Source organism: Sceloporus occidentalis, unplaced genomic scaffold, assembly GCF_023333645.1.
Source record: "Sceloporus occidentalis isolate IW3139 unplaced genomic scaffold, rSceOcc1.0.p SCAF_495, whole genome shotgun sequence".
NCBI lineage: Eukaryota > Metazoa > Chordata > Lepidosauria > Squamata > Phrynosomatidae > Sceloporus > Sceloporus occidentalis.
The window spans coordinates 50,352-64,746 of record NW_028317475.1 but is presented as its reverse complement, the minus strand read 5'-3'; the positions used below and the strand labels follow the sequence as shown (position 1 = coordinate 64,746).

Below are 14,395 nucleotides of genomic sequence, written 5' to 3'. Positions count from 1 at the left end.
GATTTCATTTATAAATAACATTTACAAACAAGGAGCGCAGCGATGCCAGAGGACGATGTGACCGCGCTCGGCCCAGAGCCGCTGCCGGTGAGTCTGACATTAAATCAGAGTCCAGGCTCCAAGCGAACGGTTTAATGACGAGTCGGTGCCGGGGGGCCGCGGGGGGCCGAGCATCTGGTCTGCGCTGTGATAATGCCCTCCGCGCGGAGACAGGTTAAGGGCCGGTCCCGTTCCGCATTCTTCTAGTCCAGCTATTTCTTTGCTTTCTCCAAGATGTTGAGGAACTTCCCGCGAGTCATCTCCCGAGCTGCAAGACCAGACATGATGTTACATACGTGTTCAATAACATACATCAGCGCAAAGGCTGCACGTTATCACGCTACTATACCCCGGAGCATGCTGGGTAACGAGCGCTAACGCCATTAACGCGTGGTCATTGTACGCGCAACCATTAATTGCCCCCTCTCTCCGCCACCTTAAGATGTCTTCCAGAAGCCTCAATGTTTTTCCGCCCCCCCCCCCCGGCAGATTGTTTGGTAATGCCAAGTGTGCTTTTAATTTGCAAGACGTCAGACCCCGAGGTAATTTATACCAACATCTGTTCATAGCCGAGTCTGAAACGAATTCGCACACAAGCTGCCCCAAATCCCATTACAGGTGGCCGCGGCGCCAAGTATGAAGTCTGCCCGGGGTGGGCGATCACAGCCCTCCCACCGCACGATCCCAACACCGAGTGACCCCACGGGCAATCTTCACCGAACGATCCCACCACCGAGTGACCCCACGGGCAATCCTCACCGCACGATCCCACCACCGAGTGACCCCACGGGCAATCCTCACCGCACGATCCCACCACCGAGTGACCCCACGGGCAATCCTCACCGCACGATCCCACCACCGAGTGACCCCACGATCCCACCACCGAGTGACCCCACGGGCAATCCTCACCGAACAATCCCACCACCGAGTGACCCCACAATTCTCACTGCCTTCTTAATCTGTAAAAAGGGGGAGATACTTGGTGCTCCACGGTCCATACAGGTGGATACACTCAGCACTGCGCAGATACAGGGGTGTGCAGTCAGAACACACGTAGAGGGCTGATGGATATATATATATATATATATTTATTTATTTATTATACACACACACACACACACACAGAGCCCCCAGGGTGGTCATTCTGTAGGAAGTAATGAATAAAGATCAGCTTGCTGCTTCACCTTGGGACGTCCATCACGGGGTTAAACCTGTTGCTAATTGCCCCGGGGCACATTCATTTCACCCGTCTTGTCCTTTTGGATAACTTAACAAAATCATTGCACCCGACATCAAACGGCACCCAGCAGGGGAAGCCTCAAAATACAGCACCCAAGGCAGGGGGGAGATGGGGGCAAGAGGTGGCAGCACAGGGGGCAATAGAGCGCATGGGAGGAAAGTACAAGAGGCAGAGAGGGACCTGTCACTCTTACACGACACCTGGAGACGCACAGCGCAGCGAACAACCCCCTGAATCATAGCTCCCCACACGCAAACCACTCAAAGAGCAAACACAGCGCACGACCACGGCTTCTAAACACAAAGCCTGCGCAGACCGATGTATAAAGCGCGGGTATCTGCGGCCCGGCATGCGCGGTACCAGGGCTGCCAGCACAGATCTCAACCCGGCCGTCTAAGGAAACAATTTATTCCGTCCACATCTGAGGCCATCCAAATCTGGCCCCTTTCTGGCCCTCCTGGACAGACACCAAACCATGCTAATTGCAGTATCACCCAACCAAAACCAATAATTCTCCTTGTCTGATATTCACGCTATTACCCCCTAACAGGGCAGATACCAAACACAAGATTATCCACAGAGAGCTGCGATAACAAGCAATCAGCGGGGGTTAACACTTAAACCGCGCAATCGTCAGAGCCCCCGGGGAGCGTTTGTGAAGCCCCCCAGCCCATCATTACAGCTAACTGTGTAATCTTTATCTAATGGATTTGCCATCGCTCCCCCCGCTAGGACATGCAGGGGGGGTTAAGGGCACAGGGGGACCAAGCCCCCCCCACCTGTGCTCAAAATTCAATTACCTCCTTATTGATACATGCGCAGGATACTTAAGCTGCAGACACGACGCTCTGATTTCCCCAGAGGACGAGACCCTCTCTATTTCACTGAACTGCCTCCCCGGGGTGAATTCCAGAGGCGTCCATATTAATAGGCAATCAGTCACAATTCATTTATTACAGCGCGGCTCGCACGCCGCTCATTAGCCAGAAAAAGCCACACAAATTCCTCATTTACTTCGAAAACGGCCCGGAATCCTCCTGCAGAGCCCGCCGCAAAAAGCCGAGTGTCACCCGCCGCCGGCCCCACGCGAGACACTGCTTACGCCGCAAGCACCCGAGCAGCATCACAAAAACACATAGACTATAGAAATATATATAGAAAACATAGAAAGCTGCCATAAAGAGGCCCCTGCCTGCCTCGCAGACCCCCAGAGCCATGCCGGCACGTGCATCCGTCAGCGTTAGTGACACGGCGGCCCCCCGGGAGCGCAGCGATGACAATAAACAGCCTGAACTGGTGCAATTCATTAGGTAAGAGGGAGCAGCTGGGGAAGCCACGTGCGAGAGGACATCTCCCCCATCAGCAGGACCTCTGGCCCTCATTTCCTATTCACCCCACACATGACAGCTGGAGGGCCCCTGGGAGAGCCCTTCGTACGCCCGCCGTGATTACAAAGCATGCAGCAGGTGACCGCAGCCGCTCTCACTTCATGCGCAGGAGCCTCATCAGCATATAAATAACCCGCATTCTACTCCAGATGAGAGGCAGACACTCGCACTCTCTCCCCAGCACCTCGCCCGCTCGCCCCCCCGCGCTTCGCCCGCTCTCTCTCTCTCCCCCTGCGCCTCGCCCGCTCTCTCTCTCCCCCTGCGCCTCGCCCGCTCTCTTCCTCCCGCGCCTCGCCCGCTCTCTTCCCCCCGCGCCTCGCCCGCTCTCTTCCCCCCGCGCCTCGCCCGCTCTCTCTCTCTCCCCCCCCTGCGCCTCGCCCCCGCGCTCTCTCCCCCCCCTGCGCCTCGCCCCCGCGCTCTCTCCCCCCCCTGCGCCTCGCCCGCGCTCTCTCCCCCCCTGCGCCTCGCCCGCGCTCTCTCCCCCCCCTGCGCCTCGCCCGCGCTCTCTCTCCCCCCTGCGCCTCGCCCGCGCTCTCTCTCCCCCCTGCGCCTCGCCCGCGCTCTCTCTCCCCCCCCTGCGCCTCGCCCGCGCTCTCACTCCCCCCTGCGCCTCGCCCGCGCTCTCACTCCCCCCTGCGCCTCGCCCGCGCTCTCACTCCCCCCTGCGCCTCGCCCGCGCTCTCACTCCCCCCTGCGCCTCGCCCGCGCTCTCTCACTCCCCCCTGCGCCTCGCCCGCGCTCTCTCTCCCCCCCTGCGCCTCGCCCGCGCTCTCTCTCTCCCCCCCTGCGCCTCGCCCGCGCTCTCTCTCTCCCCCCCTGCGCCTCGCCCGCGCTCTCTCTCTCCCCCCCTGCGCCTCGCCCGCGCTCTCTCTCCCCCCCTGCGCCTCGCCCGCTCTCTCTCTCTCCCCCCCTGCGCCTCGCACGCTCTCTCTCTCTCCCCCCCTGCGCCTCGCACGCTCTCTCTCTCTCCCCCCCTGCGCCTCGCACGCTCTCTCTCTCTCTCTCCCCCCCTGCGCCTCGCCCGCTCTCTCTCTCCCCCCCTGCGCCTCGCCCGCTCTCTCTCTCTCTCCCCCTGCGCCTCGCCCACTCTCTCCCCCCTGCGCCTTCCAGCAGAGCCCAGACACACTATCCACCAGTGAAATATTAATTTGACTCCATTCCTTCGCCCCGAGGCAGGGGATGGGGCTCTTTGGGTATTTTTGCGACACATCCCTTACCCCGGAGGGACCCGTAAACAGCAAGTGACAGCCCAACAATCACTCAGCCGCGCACTCACTTTACAGGCTTCATGTTTATTTCTGCTGTAAATCCAGTTTCTCGCTCTAACCCCGTCCGCAGCGCAGAAAGAAACCGCCGATAATGAAAAAGTTCAGGAAATTTACAGCGCGTCGGGAGCCTGAGAGAGGCAGAAAAAATTAAAGACCTGTCGGGGCATAAATCACCGCCGGGCAATTACAGGTCCCCACATTGTCCTGGGGAAATTAGCCACCAGGTAGGGCAGGCAGATGTCTGTCGGATTTTCTCTGAACCGCCTTGGGGCAATTAAAAAGCAAATCATTATTTAACATCATATTCCACCTGTCCCTATTTACAGGCCAAGGAGCCCCGATACACCCGCGTCCCCCGAGTATGCGGGGGTAAATTGTTATTTACAGATTGTGCCTGAACGGTCATACAGCAAGAGAAAAAAAATACACGATAGCCGAGACAGGATTTAGAGCTCTTCCTGCACCGGCATTTATGGTCCTCTCTGCCGTCGGATCAGCCGTTAAATACACGGACTGCTGGCGAGAGATTCACCGTGGCCTTAGAGCAAAACTCATGCGCAGCCCTGACAGCTTCTCGACTCAATAACGGCTGCGACCTGTGATGCAGCCAGCAACGCATGCACGTGTGCGTCATGTTACACGCTAGCAGAGAGCAGAAGGACGAAGGGAGATGGGATCCGGAGGGTGATGCTGATATGCACCTGACTGCAGCTTTACTGCCCTCCTGTGGCCAACATCACACAATGCAGCTAGTGCACAGTAACGTGGTACGTTGGAGGAATTCGGATTTATTTTGTGGTAGTAACAGGTAGGTCTCCGGCTGTTGCGGAGATAAATCTCACCTGATGCTCAGTCAGTACTTGGCTGAGTCCCGAGCGTGGGTAGGAAGAGACCGGGATAACGGACAGTCTGTAGCGGTACAAAAGCAGCCACGCAGGACACGATACTCACACTCATCCAGTCCAAGCTGGTAGGCGAAGTTCTGCAGGCCACGGACTTTCTCCATCAGGTTCGCTGTGGTGAGGCTTCCCAATTCTGTATCAAACAGGAAAGGCCGTTAAGAGAGGTAGATGGACACGATCTACCCCGAGTAAGACGGTGCCCAGGGGGTGAAAGCAGCACAGGCAATAAACACTTACACCAGCCAGCTCACCCTGTATAGGGCCGGGTACTCGCATTCTGCGTAATACAGAGCATTCTACCCCAGGGCCGGGTATTTGCATTCTGCGTAATACAGAGCATTCTACCCCAGGGCCGGGTACTCGCATTCTGCGTAATACAGAGCATTCTACCCCAGGGCCGGGTACGCGCATTCTGCGTAATACAGAGCATTCTACACCAGGGCCGGGTACGTGCATTCTGCATAATATAGAGCATTCTACCCCAGGGCCGGGTACGTGCATTCTGCGCAATACAGAGCATTCTACCCCAGGGCCGGGTACGTGCATTCTGCGCAATACAGAGCATTCTACCCCAGGGCCGGGTACGCGCATTCTGCGTAATACAGAGCATTCTACCCTAGGGCCGGGTACGCGCATTCTGCGTAATACAGAGCATTCTACACCAGGGCCGGGTACGTGCATTCTGCATAATATAGAGCATTCTACACCAGGGCCGGGTACGTGCATTCTGCATAATATAGAGCATTCTACCTTTCAACATTTCAATATCATCCTTTTCCAGTTCGGAAATCCATTTGGGAGGGGAGCTTGTGATTGGCTGAAGAAAAAAAAAAATACAGAACAACCAATGAATAAAATGTATAAGGAGGCACAACACAGGAAATGCGGAATTATGGAGGAAGGAACTCTACATCCCTAAGGTGAAAACCCGGAGGGGGGACAGCGAGAGAGAGAGAGAGAGAGAGAGATGAGGGGGGACAGCGAGAGAGAGAGAGAGAGAGAGAGAGAGAGAGAGAGAGAGAGAGAGAGAGAGAGAGGAGGGGGGACAGCGAGAGAGAGAGAGAGAGAGAGAGAGAGGAGGGGGGACAGCGAGAGAGAGAGAGAGAGAGAGAGAGAGGAGGGGGGACAGCGAGAGAGAGAGAGAGAGAGAGAGGAGGGGGGACAGCGAGAGAGAGAGAGGAGGGGGGACAGCGAGAGAGAGAGAGGAGGGGGGGACAGCGAGAGAGAGAGAGGAGGGGGGACAGCGAGAGAGAGAGAGGAGGGGGACAGCGAGAGAGAGAGAGGAGGGGGGACAGCGAGAGAGAGAGAGGAGGGGGGACAGCGACAGAGAGAGAGGAGGGGGGACAGCGACAGAGAGAGAGGAGGGGGGACAGCGACAGAGAGAGAGGAGGGGGGACAGCGACAGAGAGAGAGGAGGGGGGACAGCGACAGAGAGAGAGGAGGGGGGACAGCGACAGAGAGAGAGGAGGGGGGACAGCGACAGAGAGAGAGGAGGGGGGACAGCGACAGAGAGAGAGGAGGGGGGACAGCGACAGAGAGAGAGGAGGGGGGACAGCGACAGAGAGAGAGGAGGGGGGACAGCGACAGAGAGAGAGGAGGGGGGACAGCGACAGAGAGAGAGGAGGGGGGACAGCGACAGAGAGAGAGGAGGGGGGACAGCGACAGAGAGAGAGGAGGGGGGACAGCGACAGAGAGAGAGGAGGGGGGACAGCGACAGAGAGAGAGGAGGGGGGGACAGCGACAGAGAGAGAGGAGGGGGGACAGCGACAGAGAGAGAGGAGGGGGGACAGCGACAGAGAGAGAGGAGGGGGGACAGCGACAGAGAGAGAGGAGGGGGGACAGCGACAGAGAGAGAGGAGGGGGGACAGCGACAGAGAGAGAGGAGGGGGGACAGCGACAGAGAGAGAGGAGGGGGGACAGCGACAGAGAGAGAGGAGGGGGGACAGCGACAGAGAGAGAGGAGGGGGGACAGCGACAGAGAGAGAGGAGGGGGGACAGCGACAGAGAGAGAGGAGGGGGGACAGCGACAGAGAGAGAGGAGGGGGACATTTAAGGACAGGACGGGAGGGAAATTCATTCCAAAGGAGAATTTACGTAACGAGAGCCGGAATCTAACACTAGAGCGTCAGCGGCCGAGACGGCGTTTTACTTTCCTGACGTACACTTTTGAAAGAGGCAGCAAACTCTGCAACTCCAGGAACTGCGGGGAGAAGAGATGTTAGATGCAACACAGCCTGGCGTCCAATTGCAATATTCACAGAGACGTTTAAGCCGCGCCCGGCCAGTCCGAGCTATAAACATCCAAATTCTGAGATTACTCTTTAAAGATCTCTCAATACTTATTCACTAATTCCATGGTTACCGGCGGCAGACTCTCCTCAATCACCGATACCTTTTATTGGGTCAACACAGGAAGTTACGCAAGATTTCTGTGACGGCGCGGAGACGCGTGTCGGTTACGTGTAAACCCGGCCCTGTTCCTCGTCTCGAGGTGCAACTTACGCTGTTCAGGCCAAAGGTCTGGAGACGCGCGGTCCAACTTCTCAAAACTCAGCAAGGAGTCCTCCAAATCCGGCTCTAAAAAGGGAAGGCCAGACAGAAACCGCATGAGGTGCGTCACGATGGCGCCCGCCGCTCCCCCATCCTCCAGACATCGCCCCCCCAGCCTAACCCCCCCCAGCCTAACCCTCCGCTCCCCCAGCCTCCAGACGTCGCCCCCCACCCAGCCTAACCCTCCGCTCCCCCAGCCTCCAGACGTCGCCCCCCACCCAGCCTAACCCTCCGCTCCCCCAGCCTCCAGACGTCGCCCCCCACCCAGCCTAACCCTCCGCTCCCCCATCCTCCAGACGTCGCCCCCCCCCAGCCTAACCCTCCGCTCCCCCATCCTCCAGACGTCGCCCCCCCAGCCTAACCCTCCGCTCCCCCATCCTCCAGACGTCGCCCCCCCCCCAGCCTAACCCTCCGCTCCCCCATCCTCCAGACGTCGCCCCCCCCCAGCCTAACCCTCCGCTCCCCCATCCTCCAGACATCGCCCCCCCCCAGCCTAACCCTCCGCTCCCCCATCCTCCAGACATCGCCCCCCCCAGCCTAACCCTCCGCTCCCCCATCCTCCAGACATCGCCCCCCCCAGCCTAACCCTCCGCTCCCCCATGCTCCAGACATTGCCCCCCCCAGCCTAACCCTCCGCTTCCCCCATGCTCCAGACATTGCCCCCCCCAGCCTAACCCTCCGCTCCCCCATCCTCCAGACATTGCCCCCCCCAGCCTAACCCTCCACTTCCCCCATGCTCCAGACATTGCCCCCCCCCCAGCCTAACCCTCCGCTTCCCCCATGCTCCAGACATTGCCCCCCCCCCAGCCTAACCCTCCGCTTCCCCCATCCTCCAGACATTGCCCCCCCCAGCCTAGCCCACCGCTCCCCATTGCAGGAGATACCAAAGGGAAAGGCGATGGAGTCGTTGGGCGATGCGGGCCACCAACGAAAAATATGGGACCTCAGCCGTCTCTTCTTCACTTCTGAAGCTATGCTGGTCCAATAAAAGGGAACGGCTTCTACTAAAGTCAGCTTTTCTCTTTATTATGCAAAGGAGGCCGCATTTACAGTTACCATGGAGATAAAGCAGTCACGCGCTTCACAGGGAAGTGTAACTGAATACGTGGGAACCGGTCCTAATCTCCCCAATCAACACATTCCGGTTCCAAACAAACCCCCGGGGAAAACCGTGGCCCCTGGACCCGCAGAGCACACCGAGACCAACCACCGATTAAGGTTTGACTCTTTACAGAAGGAAAAACGGCCATAACGGCCACGACCCGGCTCCTCACAGGGAGCCCGAGCCCCGGTCTGCACGTTACACTCCGAGCCTCCCCCAGCCGCCCATTTGTCCCAGTCAGACCACACAGCATTAACACTTTGTTTACCTTCCGCCGCTGCCATCTTCCCAGAGTAGGCGTCACGTGACTCGCCGCCATATTGGTACAGTCATCCCGCCCTGTCGCTCCCACAGCTCTTCTGAATGTCTGTCACCGACACTTACTGGCGACGCCGGAAACATTATCCGACCTGGAGCGGCCGAAACTGGATGAACTAAGAGGAACTAATACATACCCGCCACATTGCTACACCCAAACAACACAAAACTCAAAGTATTTCAGCAGAGGGCACTGTGTAGACCAATAGGAATGAGCCATATTACTCAGCGTGCTGAAACCAATCATTAAACAGCCCTTTAAGCGGCCTCTTACTAGAACTAAAGCAGCCACGCATGTGCAGAATCATGTGACACGGTACGTGGGGACCATCACCCGGGTAAAAGGGCAGCCTGAACCCGCAACTCATATCAACCAATTAACTTCCGCCCAGAATAGACATGGACGATCTGCGAGGTCACTCGCACCCACTGTATGAAGAGCCAATAACATTCAAGCTTTAGGAGGCCGTGTCAGTTCAGCCAATGAACGTTCGTGGGCGGGACTCGTGTTTTGGAGTAGCCAATGTGCCGTGGAGGGCGGGGCTCCGTGTCTTTGGCACTCAGTTCGGTCAGGAGTCGCGGGGATCATGATGCGGATCGGGCGGTTTGTGGCGGTCAGTATACCGGCGCTGAGCGGATACGTGTCAACGGGTTCCTGGCAGTTCCGGTCACTATCTAATCTGAGGGGTCCTTGGGGCCAATGTCCAATCTGACCCTAACCCGGGTCCATGTCTACAATGGAGGGTCCCAGGGTCACATCCTAATCTGAGGGCTCCTGTGACCAGTGCCTAATTTAAGGGGTTTTAAGAATCATATTTTCTCCTAATATATAATTTGGGAGCCCCCTTCGTACTGCCACCCCGCCTTGTGGAGGTGCTTCGTACTGCCACCCCGCCTTGTGGAGGTGCTTCGTACTGCCACCCCCCCCTTGTGGAGGTGCTTCGTACTGCCACCCCCCCTTGTGGAGGTGCTTCGTACTGCCACCCCCCCTTGTGGAGGTGCTTCGTACTGCCACCCCCCCTTGTGGAGGGGCTTCGTACTGCCCCCCCCCCTTGTGGAGGGGCTTCGTACTGCCCCCCCCCTTGTGGAGGGGCTTCGTACTGCCCCCCCCTTGTGGAGGGGCTTCGTACTGCCCCCCCTTGTGGAGGGGCTTCGTACTGCCCCCCCCTTGTGGAGGGGCTTCGTACTGCCCCCCCCCTGTCCCTTGTGGAGGGGCTTCGTACTGCCCCCCCCCTTGTGGAGGGGCTTCGTACTGCCCCCCCCCCTTGTGGAGGTTCTTCGTACTGCCACCCCCCCCTTGCGGAGGTTCTTCGTACTGCCCCCCCCCTCTTGTGGAGGTTCTTCGTACTGCCCCCCCCCCTCTTGTGGAGGTTCTTCGTACTGCCCCCCCCCCTCTTGTGGAGGTTCTTCGTACTGCCACCCCCCCTTGTGGAGGTTCTTCGTACTGCCCCCCCCTCTTGTGGAGGTTCTTCGTACTGCCCCCCCCCTCTTGTGGAGGTTCTTCGTACTGCCCCCCCCCCTCTTGTGGAGGTTCTTCGTACTGCCCCCCCCTCTTGTGGAGGTTCTTCGTACTGCCCCCCCCCTCTTGTGGAGGTTCTTCGTACTGCCCCCCCCCCCTTGTGGAGGTTCTTCGTACTGCCCCCCCCCCTCTTGTGGGGGTGCTCCGTACTGCCCCCTCCTTGTGGAAGTGTTTTATACTGCCCTCCCCTTCTGGAAGTACTTTCTACCCCCCCCCCCACTATAGAAGGAGTATTAGGGGACTGTGGCCTTTAGGGCTGCTCTAGAGGGGGTATCGGGGGGCTCGTCGGGTATCGGGGGGCTCGTCTCAAAGGAAGTGACTTTTTTTTTTTCCACGCAGGTCTCAGGCCGGCTCAGACATTTCTCTTCTGCCGCGGCTGTGGTGAGTTTTTCTCTAAGAGGGTGGATTCGCTGTTGGATGTGGGGGTATCTTTGAGGCTGGCGTGGGGGGGGGTCTTTGAGGCTGGCGTGGGGGGGGGGGGTCTTTGTGGCTGGGGGTATCAGGTGATTGGTTAGGCTGGAAGCGCCTCTGGCTTTTGGGTTTATTTATTGTGTTTGTTTTAATTCCCGGTTTATCTTTTTTTTAGCCTCGGACAAAACTCTTCATCAATGGCCAATTTCTTGATTCCCAGACGTCGGATTGGATCGACATCCATAACCCAGTAAGAGCTGGAGGCGCTAACCCGGGGGGGTTGCGAGGGGGCGGGGGTGCGGAGCTGCGAGGGGGCACACAGCCACCCATCAGCAGCGGCAGGACTGCTTGGGGAGATCACAATCCCCCTCTAACCGGCCCGCTGTAAGGGAGCGTGGGGTCCGTCACTTCACGCCTCGGCTTCCGTGCTCCGTCATCACTGCGCGCCGGGATATGATGTCACCACGCGGGAGGAGGCACTAAAGCTGAGGCCTGGAGTGACAGACCTCGCGCTCCCAAAATAGGATGGAGGATGGATACACGTTTGCAGTTCTTTTAAGTTATTGTGACTTATTATTGTTCTTCTCTGTCTCTCAGGCCACTAATGAGGTGATCGGCCGTGTTCCCCAGGCCACACAGAGTGAGATGGAAGCCGCCATCAGCGCATGCGAGCGCACGTTTCCGGCCTGGTCTGAGACATCCATCCTGAACCGACAGCAGATCTTCCTTCGTTACCAGCAGCTCATTAAGGATAATTTGGTACATGGCGGGGGATCAGTGTCTGTAGCGTGTGGGGGGGGGATCAGTGTCTGTAGCGTGCGGGGGGGGGATCAGCGTCTGTAGCGTGCGGGGGAGGGATCAGTGTCTGTAGCGTGCGGGGGGGGGGAGTCGGTGTCTGTAGCGTGGGGGGGGGATCAATGTCCGTAGCGTGTGTGTGGGGGGGTCAATGTCCGGGGGGGGCGTCAGCCGAGACTCATACGATGACTCTTACAGAAAGAACTGGCGCGTCTCATCACGCTGGAGCAAGGGAAGACGTTGGCTGACGCTGAAGGAGACGTCTTCCGGGGGCTGCGTAAGGCGCTCTGTTATGTTTAGCGGTCGCTTATCTCGGGCTCGTGTCACGGACGGTTTGTCACAGGTGCCGATGTCTGACTTTTGTTCCAGAGGTTGTGGAGCACACGTGTAGCGTTACATCTCTCATGCTCGGGGAAACCTTGCCGTCTCTCACCAAGGACATGGACACGTTCACGTTCCGCCTGCCTCTGGGCGTCTGCGCAGGAATCGCTCCGTTTAACTTTCCCGCCATGATTCCGCTGTGGATGTTCCCAATGGCCATGGTTTGTGGAAACACCTTCCTGATGAAGCCATCAGAGAGAGTTCCTGGGGCCACCATGCTGCTTGCCCGTCTGCTGCAGGACGCAGGGGCCCCTGACGGGACCCTAAACATCATTCATGGGCAGCATGCAGGTAACAGAGGTTTGGCATTGGGGTACGAGACAGAGAAACCCCCAGAACCCGCCCCATGAATGTTTATGTCCCCTCTCTGGATTGGTCTCTATTGTGTTGGTTTATTGTCTTTTGTTTCTTTTTTAGCTGTAAACTTTATTTGCGATCATCCAGCCATCCGCGCCATCAGCTTCGTGGGCTCCAACCAGGCCGGCGAATACATCTATGAGAGGGGGTCCCGAAACGGCAAGAAGGTGCAGTCCAACATGGTACGAGGGGTGTAAGGACTTCCGCGGGGATCGCAGGGGCTGTTCCTGTTCCAGACAACTCTGATCTGCGTTTGTTGTCTTCTACAGGGTGCCAAGAATCACGGGGTGGTTATGCCAGACGCCAATAAGGAAAACACTTTGAATCAGCTTGTGGGGGCAGCGTTTGGCGCAGCCGGACAGCGCTGTATGGCGTTATCTACGGCCGTTTTAGTTGGAGAGGCAAGAAGATGGCTACCAGAGTTGGTTGAAAAGGCAAAGAAGCTTCGCGTTAACGCTGGTGAGAAAGGGAAATGCGTTTCCACGAACCACGGCTTTCTGCACATGTAAATCCGGAAGTAGGACCACGGGGGGCTTTTGGGGAGCGGGTGCGATGTCCCAGCCGCTCCCTTACTGCGCCGCCGTTCTGACTATAAGCTGCACCCCCTCTGGTTTGGTTAAAGTGCCCCGGGGCAGAAATATCTTTACGTGGTTTTCTCCCTCCGTTAGGGGATCAGAGCGGGGCAGATGTAGGACCTCTCATTAGTCCAGCAGCCAAGGAGCGCGTGTGCAGTCTGGTGGAAAGCGGCGTTAAGGAAGGGGCTTCCTTACTTCTAGACGGTCGCTCTGTCAAAGTAAAAGGCTTCGAAAACGGCAACTTTGTGGGGCCAACAATCTTAGGAAATGTAAAGGTACTGAAGCGGAGATTATTGGGGAGAGGACGAGGGGTCGATGGGCAGAACCCGGGGCGCCGTGTGATATATTTCTGCTTCTCCCAGACCGACATGACCTGCTATAAAGAGGAGATCTTTGGGCCGGTTCTGGTGGTTCTGGAGGCAGATACTCTGGATGAAGCCATAGAGATTGTGAATAAGAATCCATATGGAAACGGCACGGCTATCTTCACTACCAATGGCGCGACCGCTCGGAAGTACACTCACCTCGTCGACGTGGGGCAGGTGCGTACGCCCGGTGTGGAACGTGTCTGAGAGGTGTCCCGTGGCCATGTACCCCTGGGGCATGCTGGCTGGGCTTGTTCTGCTATGATCTTCAAGCTGGAGCTCAGTGACCCTCATGACCCATTAGCCTTCCTTGACGCTTCAAAGTGTAACGTCCAACGTGGATATTCAGAAGACCTTGCCAGGCTCCACAGAACATCTTGCGCTGCCCTAGGGGTGTCTTTCAGCAGCAGAAGATATTCTAAGAATACGAATGCATTTATCTACTTAACATGAATCGTGTTTGGCTGTTTTCAGGTGGGTGTGAATGTGCCGATCCCGGTACCACTTCCTATGTTCTCATTCACCGGATCGCGTGCCTCCTTCCGAGGCGACTCAAACTTCTATGGCAAACAGGTATATGGTGATGGAGCCGCTGGCCCCTTCGCGTTCCGCACTCTATGTTCTATGTAAACGCCGCGGAGAGACTGATTTTTCTTTGTTTTTCTCTGCATAGGGGATAAATTTCTACACTCAGCTAAAAACCGTCACTTCCCAATGGAAGGAGGAAGATGCCACTTTAACCAGTCCAGCGGTGGTGATGCCAACCATGGGCCGCTGACCTCTCCTCCCGCTGCAGCTCCGGGTACAAATCCGTAGCCTTACTGACATTGTCTTCGCTTCTACAAACTGCTATTTCTTTCCTCTTTTTGATTGATGTGCCATGTATTGAATGTATTTTCCAGCACCGGCCTCTTAATGGACGCCGTCACAACCTCCTTCCCATAACCCCAATAAAGTAACTTATGATAGAAACCTGGTCCTACCGACCGCTGTGTCTGCTCCTCGCACTCCATATCCACCGATGGTTATTCTATTAACTTCACCCACCTCCTAGCGAGCGCTTATCATTCGGTATTGGCTTCCCCAGAATACGCCTCCTGCTTCTCTGTTTTACTGGAATTTGTAGATAATTTTTTAAGCTTTTTCTATTGTTGTCGTGAGAGAGCACTTTCTATTTTTCCCCTT

The 14,395-nt window shown here is 57.2% G+C and overlaps 2 protein-coding genes across 2 annotated transcripts; one reads left to right on the top strand and one right to left on the bottom strand.

Moving 5' to 3' along the window:
- Window positions 1-251: 251 nt before the first annotated feature.
- On the bottom strand, window positions 252-8,773 carry LOC149271542 (protein lin-52 homolog). Its single transcript, XM_089507341.1, has 6 exons — window positions 8,758-8,773; window positions 7,340-7,414; window positions 7,000-7,037; window positions 5,588-5,654; window positions 4,887-4,970; window positions 252-307 (listed from the first exon to the last, which is right to left on the bottom strand). Exons 1-6 carry the CDS (start codon window positions 8,771-8,773, stop codon window positions 252-254), a joined length of 336 nt encoding a protein of 111 aa, XP_089363467.1.
- Window positions 8,774-11,367: 2,594 nt separating this feature from the next.
- Window positions 11,368-13,988, top strand: LOC149271541 (methylmalonate-semialdehyde/malonate-semialdehyde dehydrogenase [acylating], mitochondrial). Its single transcript, XM_089507352.1, has 9 exons — window positions 11,368-11,496; window positions 11,731-11,809; window positions 11,902-12,204; window positions 12,331-12,452; window positions 12,540-12,729; window positions 12,939-13,120; window positions 13,208-13,387; window positions 13,685-13,783; window positions 13,884-13,988. The coding sequence occupies exons 1-9, from the start codon at window positions 11,383-11,385 to the stop codon at window positions 13,986-13,988; spliced, it is 1,374 nt and encodes a 457-aa protein (XP_089363478.1). The 5' UTR covers window positions 11,368-11,382.
- The last annotated feature ends 407 nt before the right edge of the window (window positions 13,989-14,395 follow it).